Source organism: Anolis sagrei, chromosome 1, assembly GCF_037176765.1.
Source record: "Anolis sagrei isolate rAnoSag1 chromosome 1, rAnoSag1.mat, whole genome shotgun sequence".
In the NCBI taxonomy this organism is placed as follows: domain Eukaryota; kingdom Metazoa; phylum Chordata; class Lepidosauria; order Squamata; family Dactyloidae; genus Anolis; species Anolis sagrei.
The window spans coordinates 878496-892471 of record NC_090021.1 but is presented as its reverse complement, the minus strand read 5'-3'; the positions used below and the strand labels follow the sequence as shown (position 1 = coordinate 892471).

At 42.8% G+C, this 13976-nt stretch overlaps 1 protein-coding gene across 1 annotated transcript in view; it reads left to right on the top strand.

Moving 5' to 3' along the window:
* Positions 1-2538: 2538 nt before the first annotated feature.
* The window catches only part of LOC132761738 (uridine-cytidine kinase-like 1), a 30613-nt gene continuing 19175 nt past the window's right edge, over positions 2539-13976 (top strand). Inside the window, exons 1-6 of the mRNA XM_060754821.2 lie at positions 2539-2622; positions 2724-2899; positions 6022-6128; positions 6274-6444; positions 8947-9018; positions 9609-9798. Of these exons, the coding sequence (XP_060610804.2) occupies positions 2570-2622; positions 2724-2899; positions 6022-6128; positions 6274-6444; positions 8947-9018; positions 9609-9798 (769 nt within the window). The 5' untranslated portion in view covers positions 2539-2569. The remainder of the gene's footprint in view (positions 2623-2723; positions 2900-6021; positions 6129-6273; positions 6445-8946; positions 9019-9608; positions 9799-13976) is intronic.

The window sequence follows — 13976 nt, the reverse complement described above, 5'->3', positions numbered from 1 at the left end:
GCTTTGCTGTCTCCTCATGATGTGGCCAAAGGACTTCCACTTTGCCTCTCGTCTCCTTCCCTCCAGTGAGCAGCCGGGCTTTATTTCCTGGAGGATGGACTGGTTGGATCTTCTCGCAGTCCAAGGCACTCTCAGCACTTTCCTCCAACACCACAGCTCAAAAGCATCTCTCTTCCTTGGCTCAGCCTTCCCGAAGGTCCAGCTCTCACATCCGTAGGTGACTACAGGGAAGACCATGGCTTGGACTAGGCAATGGATCTTGGTTGCCAGTCTGATGTCTCTGCTCTTGACTATTTTGTCGAGACTGGACATGGCTCTCCTCCCAAGAAGGAAGCGTCTCCTGATTTCCTGGCCACAGTCTGCGTCTGCACTCATCTTCCCACCTAGAAATACAAACCCTGTCACGGCCTCCACGTTTTCTCCCTCTATTTTCCAGTTGTCAATCATTCTTGTTGCCATAATCTTGTTTTTTTTGACGTTGAGCTGCAACCCGGCTTTTGCGCTTTCTTCTTTCACTTTGATGAGAAGGCTCCTCAGCTCCTCCTCGCTTTCGGCCATCAGAGTGGTGTCATCTGCATATCTGAGGTTGTTAATGTTTCTTTCAGCAACAATATAATAATACTTCAATAATATTATGGTGACTAGTAGTATTCTGCTTATACAATCTTATGAAATAACAACAACAATATAGTGATACTTCTGTAATATTTAATATGACAGGTAATACATTACTTATACAATCCAATAATAGTAAAAATAACAATATATAATAATATATATACTTATGTACTATTATGGCGACACGTTATACAATCCAATAAAAGAACAATAATGTAGTAATACTTCTGTAATATTATGGAGACAAGTAATATTCTACTGATACAATCCTATAAAATAGTAATAAAATCATAATACTTCTGTAATATTTAACGTGACAGGAAATACTCTACTTATACAATCCAATAATAGTAATAATAATAATATATAATTATATATATAATGTGATGGGTAATGCTCTATTTATACAATCTGATAAAATAGTAATAATATAGTAATACTACTGTAATATTTAATGTGACAGGTAAGACTCTACTTATGCAATCCAAGAATAGTAAAAATAATAATATCTAATAATATATATACTTATGTACTATTATGGGGACACATTATACAATCCAATAAAAGAACAATAATATAGTAATATTTCAATTATATTATGGAGATGAGGAATATTCTACTTATACAATCCTATATAATAATAATAGTAATAATATAGTAATACTTCTGTAATATTTAATGTGACAGAAAATACTGTACTTTATCAATCCAATAATAACAATAATTTGGTAATACTTCAATTATATTATGGAGACAAGCAATATTCTACTTATACAATCCTATATAATAATAATAATAATAATATAGTAATAGTTCTGTAATATTTAACGTGACAGGCAATACTAATAATAATAATATAGTTATACTTCTGTAATATTTAATGTAACAGGTAAGACTCTACTTATGCAATCCAACAATAACAATAATAATATAGTAATAATTATATTCTGGAGACAAGCAATATTCTGCTTATACAATCCTATAAAATAGTAATAATATAGTAATAATGTATTGTCGAAGGCTTTCATGGCTGGAATCACTAGGTTCTTGTGGGTTTTTTCGGGCTATATGGCCATGTTCTAGAGGCATTCTCTCCTGACGTTTCGCCTGCATCTGTGGCAAGCTTCCTCAGAGGGAGTGAGGTGATATAGTAATACTCTTTATATATAATGTGACAGGCAATACTTTACTTATACAATCCGATAATAATAATAATAATATAGTAATACTTCAATTATATTATGGAAACAAGCAATACTCTACCTATACAATCCAATAATAATAATAATAATAATATAGTAATACTTCTGTAATATTTAAAGTGACAGGCAAGACTCTACTTATGCAATCCAATAAATAAATAAATAAATAATAATAATATAGTACTACTTCAATTATATTATGGAAACAAGCAATATTCTACTTATACAATCCTATAAAATAGTAATAATACAGTAATATTATATATATATATATATATATATATATATATATATATATATATAATGTGACAGGCAATACTCTACTTATACAATCCTATATAATAATTATAATAACAGTATTATTTCTGTAATATCTAAATTGACAGGCAAGAGTCTACTTTATGCAATCCAATAATAATAACAATAACAACCATAATAGTCGCAATGGGAGAGAGTGACAATGAGGAGAAGGCGAAAGGCCTGGTGGAAACTCCATTTCCCAGGGTGTTTTGCCCTTTTGTGTATTTTTTGGGCCCATTTTTCCTTGGACTCCGCTCCGGGCTGCAGTCCGAACTATGAAAGCGGGCGAGAGGGGTCCCTGTCACTTGCCTCGCGCGCGGTGGCTGACGGGAGCCGGAGCCCAGTGGGCGGGGAAAAGGGGGCGTGGCTGCTGTGGCGACGAATGGCACGTGCGCATTCCCCTGGGCCACGCCCCTTTCCCCTTCCCGTCATGCTCCACGCGCGACAAGATGGCGGCTCCTGAGGAGAAAGAGCGGCTGGCTCCGGTCCTGAGGCGCGGAAGGTAAGCGAAGGAGGGAAGGAAGGAGGCAGGGAAAGGAGGCCTTTCTCTCTCTCTCTCCCTTCACCCACCCCGTCCTCCCTTCTCCTTTCTCTCCCGGGCAGCCGCCTCCTGCCTCCTCCTCTGCCGTCTCCCTCTCCATCTCCTCGGAAGCGGACGACGAGCCAGTCCAAGACGGAGCCGCCGCTACTGCGCACGCGCAAGAGGACCATCTACACCGCCGGCAGGCCCCCCTGGTACGACGAGGCCGGAACCCCCTCCAAGGAGGCCTTCGTCATCGGTGAGCCCTGACTACAACTCCCACAATCCCCCACCACCGCTAGGCTCCTGGGAAGTGTGGGACTTGGAGTCCAAAACACATGCAAGGAGGGAAGGAGGGAGGACCCAAGTTGGGCCATGTCTGCCCTTCCAAAGAGGGGACAAATAATAATAATAATAATAATAATAATAATAATAATCTGTCACAAGCCAGTCAAGGGGGTCCCAGTGGTGACTGGCACACTGGGTGGGCTTCCAAAGGGGAGAATTTTTGTTAAAAAACTCAAAAATTACAACAGCAAAACAACAGAGAGTAAACCATCAGGCACTTCAAATCACTCTAAACAAAAGATTCCCCCCAGGCACTATTTTATTTATTTATCGTGTCATCCGCAACCAGAACATTGTATTACATTTCTAACAGAACAAAACAAACAAACAGATTAAAAAAAACCCACAAAGTTTGCAAGCTTGGTAGTTGATTAAATGTCCTTTGACCAGGATCTGGCCCCTTGGAGTGCCTCTGGTGTTGCCGCAAGAAGGTCCTCCATTGTGTAACAAACAAACAAACCAACCAACCAACAAACAGACAAAACATGAAGTTTGCAAGCTTGGCATTCTATTAAATGTCCTTTGAGCAGTATCTGGCCCCTTGGAGTGCCTCTGGAGTTACTAGAAGAAGGTCCTCCCTGATGCATCATGTGGCAGGGCTCAGGGTGCATTGCATCAGGTGGTCAGTGGTTTGCTCCTCTCCGCACTCGCATGTCAAGGTTTCAACTTTGTTGCCCCATTTCTTGAGCTTGGCTCTGCATCTCGTGGAGCCAGAGCGGAGCCTGTTCAGCGCCTTCCAAGTCACCCAGTCTTCTTCGTGTCCAGGGGGGAGTCTCTCATTTGGTATCAGCCATTGGTTGAGGTTCTGGGTTTGAGCCTGCCACTTTTGGACTCTCGCTTGCTGAGGTGTTCCAGTGAGTGTCTCTGTAGATCTTAGAAAACTATTTCTTGATTTAAGTCGTTGACGTGCTGGCTGATACCCAAACAGAGGATGAGCTGGAGATGTCTCTGCCTTGGTCCTTTCACTATTGGCTGTTACTTCCCGGCAGATGTCAGGTGGTGCAATACTGGCTAAACAGTGCAATTTCTCCAGTGGTGTAGGGCGCAGGCACCCCGTGATAATGCAGCATGTTTCATTCAGAGCCACATCCCCTGTTTTAGTGTGGTGAGATGTGTTCCACACTGGACATGCGTACTCAGCAGCAGAGTAGCATAGCGCAAGGGCAGATGTCTTCGCTGTGTCTGGTTGTGAATCCCAGGTTGTGCCAGTCAGCTTTCATATGATATTGTTTCTAGCACCCACTTTTTGCTTGATGTTCAGGCAGTGCTTCTTGTAGGTCAGAGCACTGTCCAGAGTGACTCCCAGGGATTTGGGTGCGCTGCAATGCTCCCGTGGGATTCCTTCCCAGGTAATCATCCTCAGAGCTTGGGATGCTTGTCTGAAAGGTGAAAGGCACGTGTCTGTGTTTTAGATAGAGTAGGGATCAGTTGGTTTTCCCTGTAATAGGCAGATAGAGCACATAGAGCTTCGGAGAGCTTCTGTTCACCCAAATAATAATAAGAAATATATTATTAATTTTATGGTCTTGGTACCAACTGTAAACCGTCCCGAGTCGCCTGTGGGCTGAGAGGGATGGTATATAAATGCAATAAGTTAGTAAATAAATAATAATGCAATCCCAGGTTCATGAAATGTATAGGCTAATTCACTAAATGAGGGGAGAAATAATAATAATAATAATAATAATAACAACAACAACAACAATAATCTATATAAATATGGGACTTGGAGTCCAAAACACCTGCAGAGAGGCAGGTAGAGAGGGAGGGCCCAAACTAGGCCATGTCTGAGCTTCCAAAGAGGGGAGATATAATAATAATAATAATAATAATAATAATAATAATAATAATAATCTATATAAATAAAATGTAATGTCTGATTGTGGGATTAACAGAACTCAAAAACTCCCTGCAAGTGTATCATGACTCCAAAACTCCACTCTTCCCTTGAGAAAAGGAGCCCAAAGTGTGCAGAATCCTCCTTTCCCAGAGCAGGTCTGACGCTCTCCATGGTGCACGACCTCTCTCCTTCCCAATGAAGCAGAGCATAGCATGTGAACAGTGTCTCTGTCACAAGTTTTGGAATGTTAGAAGATCTCTTATATAACAATATTTCTTCGGATGCTGTCCCAAAGTTGTAAATTCCTGACAGGTTGTTTGGCCAACTAAAACATCCTTGCTCCGTCTCAGTTTCCTGGACCAATGTTGACTCTTTTTTATTGGTGTTGATAACGCAAGGCTTGTGTTGACTTCCTTCTTAACATTGTAAACATTTCCTTAAGTTAAAGAGCTATTGTATTGTTGAAGGCTTTCATGGCTGGTATCACTGGGTTGTTGTAGGTTTTTTTGGGCTATATAGCCATGTTCTAGAGGCATTCTCTCGTGACATTTCGCCTGCATCTATGGCAAGCGTCCTCAGAGATAATGAGGTCACTACCTGTGAGGATGCTTGCCATAGATGCAGGCGAAACGTCAGGAGAGAATGCCTCTAGAACAGTGGTTCTCAACCTGTGGGTCCCCAGGTGTTTTGACCTACAACTCCCAGAAATCGCAGTCAGTTTACCAGCTGTTAGGATTTCTGGGAGTTGAAGGCCAAAACATCTGGGGACCCACAGGTTGAGAACCACTGCTCTAGAACATGGCCATATAGCCCGAAAAAACCTACAACAACCTTAAAGAGCTATTGTCTCAGATTAATGTAAACATGCTGTTTCCCCCCAAAAGTTCAACAGTTAATCATTTGTCACAGTTCTTATCAATGTTTGCAGTTTACTATGGCAGGTCAACCATTTCAGTTCTCATTAGCAACTTTTAATTACAGTTCCAGCAAGCAGGTAATTTTTCATTGCAGGCCTTAATATTTTAGAATGGTGTCTCCAAAATTATTAGCTCACATTCATTCATCTTTCATACAATTCCATTCAAACCGTATATCTTATTCACATTTATCAAATCTGCACATCCTATTTTAATGTGACATCTGTTCAGAAGGGTAAATGATACACCTGCCCATTTCCTCCTCCCCCCATCCAGGTTTGTGTGGGGGCAGTGCGTCCGGCAAGACCACAGTGGCCAACAAGATTATTGAGGCGCTGGACGTTCCCTGGGTGGTGCTCCTGTCCATGGACAGCTTCTACAAGGTGGGGCCAGGGTTGCTGTCCACTCCCAGGGAGGTGCAGTGGGGTGGGGGAGGGGTGCAGTGGCCATCCTGAGCAGGCCCCTTCCCGCCGGTCCCTGGGGGCCCTCTTCATCCTTTCTCCCCCCCCCCTCCCAAATTCCTCCCAGGTGCTGAACAAAGAGCAACAAGAGGCAGCCGCTCGCAACGAGTACAACTTTGACCACCCAGATGCCTTTGACTTTGACCTCCTGATCAGCGTCCTGCGGAGGCTCAAGGAGGGCAAGAGCGTCAAAGTCCCCGTCTACGACTTCACAACACACAGCCGGCGCAAGGAATGGGTGCGTCAGGAGGGGAAAAGGGGGGCTGCATGCATGCATATAAGGGTTTTGTTCCTTGGAAGCCCAAAGGGAGCTGGCCTTTCCTGGACGTCCTAGAGAATCACACTTGGACCAGGAGGAAGGGCTCAGCAACTGTGTGGGCACCTGGAGTCTGCTTTGGTTAGAGTCTGCCTGGAAATGATGCTGTGTCCAGTTCTGGACAAAGCACTTCAAGATAGGGATCTTCTTGGGAAGGCGGAAGGCATCCTCTGAGGCTTCAGGCTCCTGCCTGCACCAGCCTCGCTCAGCCTTCTTTGAGGATTGCCTTCACGACACAGTTCTCTGAAGGGAGAAGGTCTAGGCAGGAATTCACAACTAAGCTTTCTCTCCTTCCACTGTTTAAAGGGCAGGCGGGGGGGGGGGGGGATTTGCCCACTCCACCTCTGTTGAAGGGCATCCAAAGAAAGGAGATCTTCAACAACAACAACAACACTTTGTTTATATTATGCCCTTTCTATCTCCCCGGGGACTCAACATTCAATAAGGCAAACCTTCAATACCTCATGAAAACAAACAAGTACAGATATAATAATCTCAAATAAGCCCACCTGTTGCAACTCAGGGTAGTTTTTACCTTGCTCCAGACACGACCACACCAAAGCTGTAGGCTTTGTAGTTTATTGAGGAAAAGGCAAAATCAAAACAGAGTAGATGAAATGCATAAAATCCATAGGCAGATCAAAGGCTTAAATGCAAGGACACAGTTCCCAAGATCCAAAGGCAAAAACCTGAAGCATAATCCTTTAGCAATGGTCAAACTAGAGTCCATGGAAAACAGTTGAAAACAAGGCCCAAATCCCAGACTCAGGGAGACAGAAGCGTGCTGCTAAAAGCCAAAGTTAATCCACAGAAGTTTTCATGAGAAGAGCTATGTTGGACTGACAGCCCCTGCTTTGTCAGCTACAAGGCTAAATACCCTTCGCAGACATGAACGCATTGCGTTGACCCTTGGCCCCCTTGGCTTCTCGTTTGCTGGCCAAACGAGAGCATCTCTGGAACCTTAATTGTAGATGATCTTGCCTGCTCATTAATTCATTATCTTCAAGGCTATGTAACCCCTTATCTTGGCCCAGCTGGACCGGATCACTGAGAAGGCAAAGACGTCTCCACCTGGCCGTGTGGGAATTCACTCTCGTTATCAGTCTCACTAACATTCTTTTCCCCTGGGAACTGACTTGCTATTTCCCCTTCAGCAGCCCCACCATCAGTCCTGTCTGAAACATGTACAGAAATCTGTAACCCATCATCTCCCTCATCATCCTGTAGGAATTCTGGCTCACAGAGCTCAGCTTCAGACTCAGTCAAGCTGAGTCGCAACACCGCCTATGAAAACAACATTAAAGCCCAACATCAATAAATTAAACAAAACATAATCAAACAAAAATTGTATAATGACATAAATTATATCGTGACAAGGCAGTCCATAGAATCATAGTTCTGTCTTCTACTCTTAAGTTCTCTTACCGTAAAAAAGTAGCTACTCATAATGTTTACAAGGAATCCTTTTTTTGTATTGTCGAAGGCTTTCATGGCCGGAATCACTGGGTTGTTGTAGGTTTTTTCGGGCTATATGGCCATGTTCTAGAGGCATTCTCTCCTGACGTTTCGCCTGCATCTATGGCAAGCATCCTCAGAGGTAGTGAGGTCTGTTGGAATTAGGAAAAAGGGTTTATATATCTGTGGAATGACCAGGGTGGGACAAAGGACTCTTGTCTGATGAACCAACCTGGACACAGCATTTTATTTGAGAACACAGAAATGCTGGACCACTCTCACAACCACCATGTCAGACTACACAGAGAAGCCACTGAAATCCACAAGAAGCAGATGGACAATTTCAACAGAAAGGAGGAAACCATGAAAATGAACAAAATCTGGCTACCAGTATTAAAAAACTCTAAAATTGCAACAGCACAACAACAGAGGGGAAACAATCAGGAACATCTAATCACCTCTCAACAAAAGTTTGCCCCAGGCACAGTCAGGCCATCGTATGCTAATCAAGGTGGTCAGTTGAAACAATACCACCTAGCTCCAGCAGACAAGAGTCCTTTGTCCCACCCTGGTCATTCTACAGATATATAAACCCTTTTTCCTACTTCCAAGAGACCTCACTACCTCAGAGGATGCTTGCCACAGATGCAGGCAAAACGTCAGGAGAGAATGCCTCTAGACCATGGCCATATAGCCCGGAAAAACGTAGAACAACCCAATCCTTTTTTTCCTTCTAAATTGACTCCACTGCTTCGTTTCCTGGTTTCATAAAATAAGCTCCTTCCACTTTTGTGACCCTTCAGATATTTAAGGGTTGTGCCATTTGTGGGGAGACAAAGGGTCAGCCTTCCTCTCTTGAGCCTGGCCTCTCTGGTGGGCTGTGTGTGTTCCTTTGGGGGGTGGGGGTGGGGTGGGGCGTGGAGGACCTCTCCAAGGTGCTGATTCTTCCTTCCCTCTCTCCTTTCCCAGAAAATCATCTACGGGGCCAACGTCATTGTCTTTGAAGGGATCCTGGCCTTTGCCAACAAGGAGCTCCTGCAGGTATGGAGCAGGCAAAGCGGGGGAGCCTTGTGTTTGGAGAAGGGCTTGGCAGGGTGGACCCCCCCCCCTCCACCTTCAGAGGAACTATGGGGAACTGGCCTTGCGCTTTGGCTTGATTTGGGGTTGGGAGGGGGGTTGTTTCAGGCTCCGGCTATCTGGAAGACCCCCCCCCCATCCCACCCCATTCTCTCCCTCATATTTATTTATTTATTTATTTACTTACTTACTTACTTTATTTGTATACCGCTCTTCTCAGCCCTTAGGCGACTCAGAGCGGTTTACAACAATTTAGGTATACACTTTTCCTATTTCTATCTCACCTATGGTTTCAACATTTTAGCATTTTATCCCGTGCGCCCGCCCCGCCCTTTGTGTTTGATTTTTATTATGTCATTCTGCACTGTTTATTTTATTTTGTTATTTTATGTATTTTGTCACGATATAGTTTTTCTGTTGTTTTGTGTCTAATTATGCTGCATTATTTTTGGGCTCGGCCTCATGTTAGCCGCCCTGAGTCCCCTTCGGGGAGATTGTGGCAGATTATAAATAAAGTTTATTATTATGATTATTTATTAATTATTGCCTGGTAGCTCCTGGACATGAAAGTGTTTGTGGACACCGACTCAGACATCCGCCTGGTGCGGCGGCTGAAGCGGGACATCATGGAGCGTGGCCGGGACGTGGCCGGTGTCATCAAGCAGTACAGCATGTTTGTGAAGCCCTCCTTTGAGCAGTACATCGAGCCCACGGTGCAGGCGGCGGACATCGTGGTGCCCAGAGGTGAGTGGAAGAACGGAAGGGTCAGGCAGGAGGGTCACTGGCTTTGTGTGCCTCTGAAGGGCAGTGTCTTGGCAGGGGGGGTGGGCATGTGTCTGTCTTGCTGAGCTGCAAGGAAGACCAGCTTGGATCAAAAGGGAAGGTTGGACTCAATCCCCGTTGCTTGCCTTTGCTTTGGGTTGGCCAGCAGTGACTGTGTGCCTTGTGGCTGGCCTTTGACAGGAGGTTTATGGAAGGATTGAGCTGGGCGGGACCTCAAGGGTGCAACCCTCTGCCATCCAGGAACATGCAGCTAAAGAACTAGGGAGGTTGGGTGGGGTGAGGGGGGTGAATATGAGTTTTCAAGGCTGTTTGAGTGTATTTGCTGTATCTGTCACTATTTAATTATTTTTTAACTTTTGCACCTTTGTAACTTGTCTAGTGTGGAAAGTTAGACGCCTTGAGTCTAAGGCAGGGTATACATAGACAATAATAATAATAATAATAATAATAATAATAATAATAATAATAATAATGGCCACCACTCTCTTGGTTCGAGCTCACCTGGAAATAATGCTGTGTCCTGAGAAGGGCCACCAATTTAGTCCAAGGCCTGGTAGCCAAGGCCTGTGAGGAACATCTAAGAGCGCTGGGTATGTTTAGCTTGGAGAAGGCTTGGGAGGGATAGCCAATAGTCCAGAGGACAGGAGCAGAATTCAAAACGATCTTGACAGATTAGAGAGATGGGCCAAAACTAACAAAATGAAGTTCAACAGTGACAAATGCAAGATACTCCACTTTAATTTCAATAGGTACTGCTCTGGCGGGAAGGTAATTGCGCTCCATTCAGTCATGCTGGCCACCCCTCTGCCACCCAGGAACATGCAGCTAAAGAACTAGGGAGGTTGGGTGGGGTGAAGGGGGGGGGGTATGATTTTTCAAGGCCATTTGAGTGTATTTGCTGTATTTTAAATCTGTTTTTATCACACTTGTCACTATTTAATTATTTTTTAACTTTTGCATCTTTTCAACATGTTTAGTGTGGAATGTTAGATGGCTTGAGTCCCCACAGGGAGAAATATATAATGTAATATAATATATTGTATATTCATATAGTTTTTATAATATTATAATATAATGCAATATAATAATAATATGATATTATAATTATATATTCATATTATATGTAATATTGCTAATAATATTACAATATAATGGTATAATACAATTTAGTAATATTTAATACTGATATTGTACTATGCTAATAATATAATATGTTGTATGTATATATATCTTGTAAGCCGCTCTGAGTCTCTTTCGGGGTGAAAAGGGCGGCATATAAATGTCGGAAATAAATAAATAAATAAAAATAAACAATAATAATCACAGGGAAAGCCACCACACTCTTTTGCTTTGGTTCGAGCTCTCCTGGAAATAATGCTGTGTCCAGTTCTGGGCAAATTCCTTCAAGATATGCATCTTGGAAAGGTGGAAGGTGTCCTGAGAAGGGCCACCAAAGTAGTCCAGGGCCTGGTTGCCAAGGCCTATGAGGAACATCTAAGAGCATTGGGTATGTTTAGCTTGGAGGAGAGAAGGCTGATATGATAGCCTAGGTTAAACACTTGACAGGATGTCCCATTGAGAAGGAGGGGGCAGGCTTGTTTTCTAGGACCAGGACACAGTGGAGCCATAGATTCAAATGGCAGGCAAAAAGATTCCACCTAAACATTTGGAATAATAATAATAATAATATCATCATCATCATCTTTATTTATACCCCGCCACCATCTCCCCTGACGGGGACTCGGAACGGCTTACGTGGGGCCAAGCCCGAACAACAAATTACAATACAAAAAGTACAAATTGCAATAAAATAAGCAACATAACATTATTTATAAAACATCAAAGCATATAAACAATATACACAGAACATAGAGATCAGACATAATGACAGAGTAAGAGATGTTCAAAGGTGGAATCTGCTTCTGCCTGGGAGTCCAGTGGAGTCTGCTTCTCAGGATGTTCTGGAACAGGCTGGATGGACATCTGTCTGGAGGGCTTGGGTTATACCTTCCTTCATGCCAGAAGGGGTCCTGGCCCAGCGTACCTGTCCAAACGTTATCTCCCCCTATGAGCCATCTCAGAGATTAAGATCGCCCTGCTCTCGGTCCCACCTTCTTTGCAAGTGTGGTTGGTGGGGATGAGAGACAGGGCCTTCCTTCTCAGTGGTGGCCCCTTGGTTGTGGAACTCCCTCCCTAGTGATATCAGGGCAGCCCCCTCCCTCCTAGTGTTTAGAAAAAGAGTCAAAATCTGGCTCTGGGAGCAGGCGTTTGGAAAATAGAGCAGTGCAGGAATGTTAGTATGGAATAGGTGCCATTTGACCACGGATTGGCCTTTACACTATGACTCTGGATTATGTCATAGCAATTCCATATTCATTGGAATTTATTTATTTACTAGCCGCGCCCTGCCACGCGTTGCTGTGGCCCACTCTGTGTATATGTGTTTGTGTGTATATATGTGCATTTATTTATTTATTTATTATTTATTTATTACTGCCGTTTCTCAGCCTAAATTGGCGACTCAGCGCGGTTTACAACACTACAACAATCAACAATATTCAGTTTAAAAAGCATAAAAAACAACATACACAATACACAATATTGGGCCACCAATAACAATCCAATGCATCTCTTAACTAGAACCGCAATCCAATTTCATCGTCCATGATTACCAATCCTTAATCATCAAATACATTGCACCAATATATATTTGTGTATATGCGTATATATGTGGTTTTGCGCATGTATTGTAATGTATTTTTTGCTTTTTTGGCTTTTTAAGTCTCCTTCGCTGTGTTTTTCAGTGTTTTTCTGAGTGATGGTCACTCGTTGGCCTGAGAAGTGTCTTGAGTCCAAATTTTGTGTTGATTTGTCCAGTGGTTTTTGAGTTATGTTAATCCCATAAACAAACATTGCATTTTTATTTATATAGACTAGCCGTCCCCTGCCATGCCTTGCTGTGGCCCACTCTGGTGGTCATGGGGGTTTTGTGTGGGAGGTTTGGCCCAATTCTATTGTTGGTGGGGTTCAGAATGCTCTGTGATTGTAGGTGAACTATAAATCCCAGCAACTACAACTCCCAAATGTCAAGATTCTATTTCCCCCAAACTCCCCCAGTGTTCACATTTGGGCATATTGAGTATTTGTGTAGAATTTGGTGCAAATCCATCATTGTTTGAGTCCACAGTGATCTCTGGATGTAGGTGAACTACAACTCCAAAACCAAAGGACACTGCCCACCAAATCCTTCCAGTGTTTTCTCTTGGTCATGGGAGAACTGTGTGCCAAATTTGGTTCAATTCCATTGTTGATGGGGTTGAGAATGCTCTTTGATTGTAGGTGAACTATAAATCTACAACTCCCAAATGACAAATGAACTCCCAAATGACAAAATCAATTTTTTGGAGTGAAGGACATACATGGGGTTGTTAGGTGTCTTGTGTCCAAATTTGGTGTCAATTTGTCCAGTGGTTTCTGAGTTCCGTTAATCCCACAAACAAACATTTCCTTTTTATTTATATAGATTTATTATATACTGCATTTTTCAGCCCAGGGACGACTCTGGGTGGTTCACAATTGGCAACAATTCCATGCCACAACAATTATAACGATTAAAACAATCATAAAATAGTGTTAAAAACATTATGCTTATTATGTTTTAATGTTCAACTTATATTTTAATGTGTGGTATGCTTTATTTATATTTTGATGATGTGGTATGCTTTAAGGCAGGATAGAAATATTTCTCTTGAATGGTGCTGCCTGGATCTGGAGGCAGTTCCACTTCATTCTGGTTTGGATTGTATTCTGACTTAAGAGTTTCTACCGTGACAGATTGCAACCTTCATTCTTCAAGTTTTGAATGTGCTTGTTTCCCCCTTTTGCTTCAGAGTTTCTGTCAGCAGACAAGATGTCCTCAGAATGCAAACTGTGAACAGTTTGTCTTCCGTGGCATCTTGTGAATTTGGAAAAAAAAAAGGTTGCAGTGAACATTCCCTCCAAATGTGGCATTGTGATCGGTTCCATCAAATGCTGTCTGATGCCAAATGTTGGAAAACAGTCCCTCTGTTTAAGTATGACACTCATCATGTCAGGTGGACCAGTCTATTTTTTTTTTGCTGTAATACTTACAATCCTAG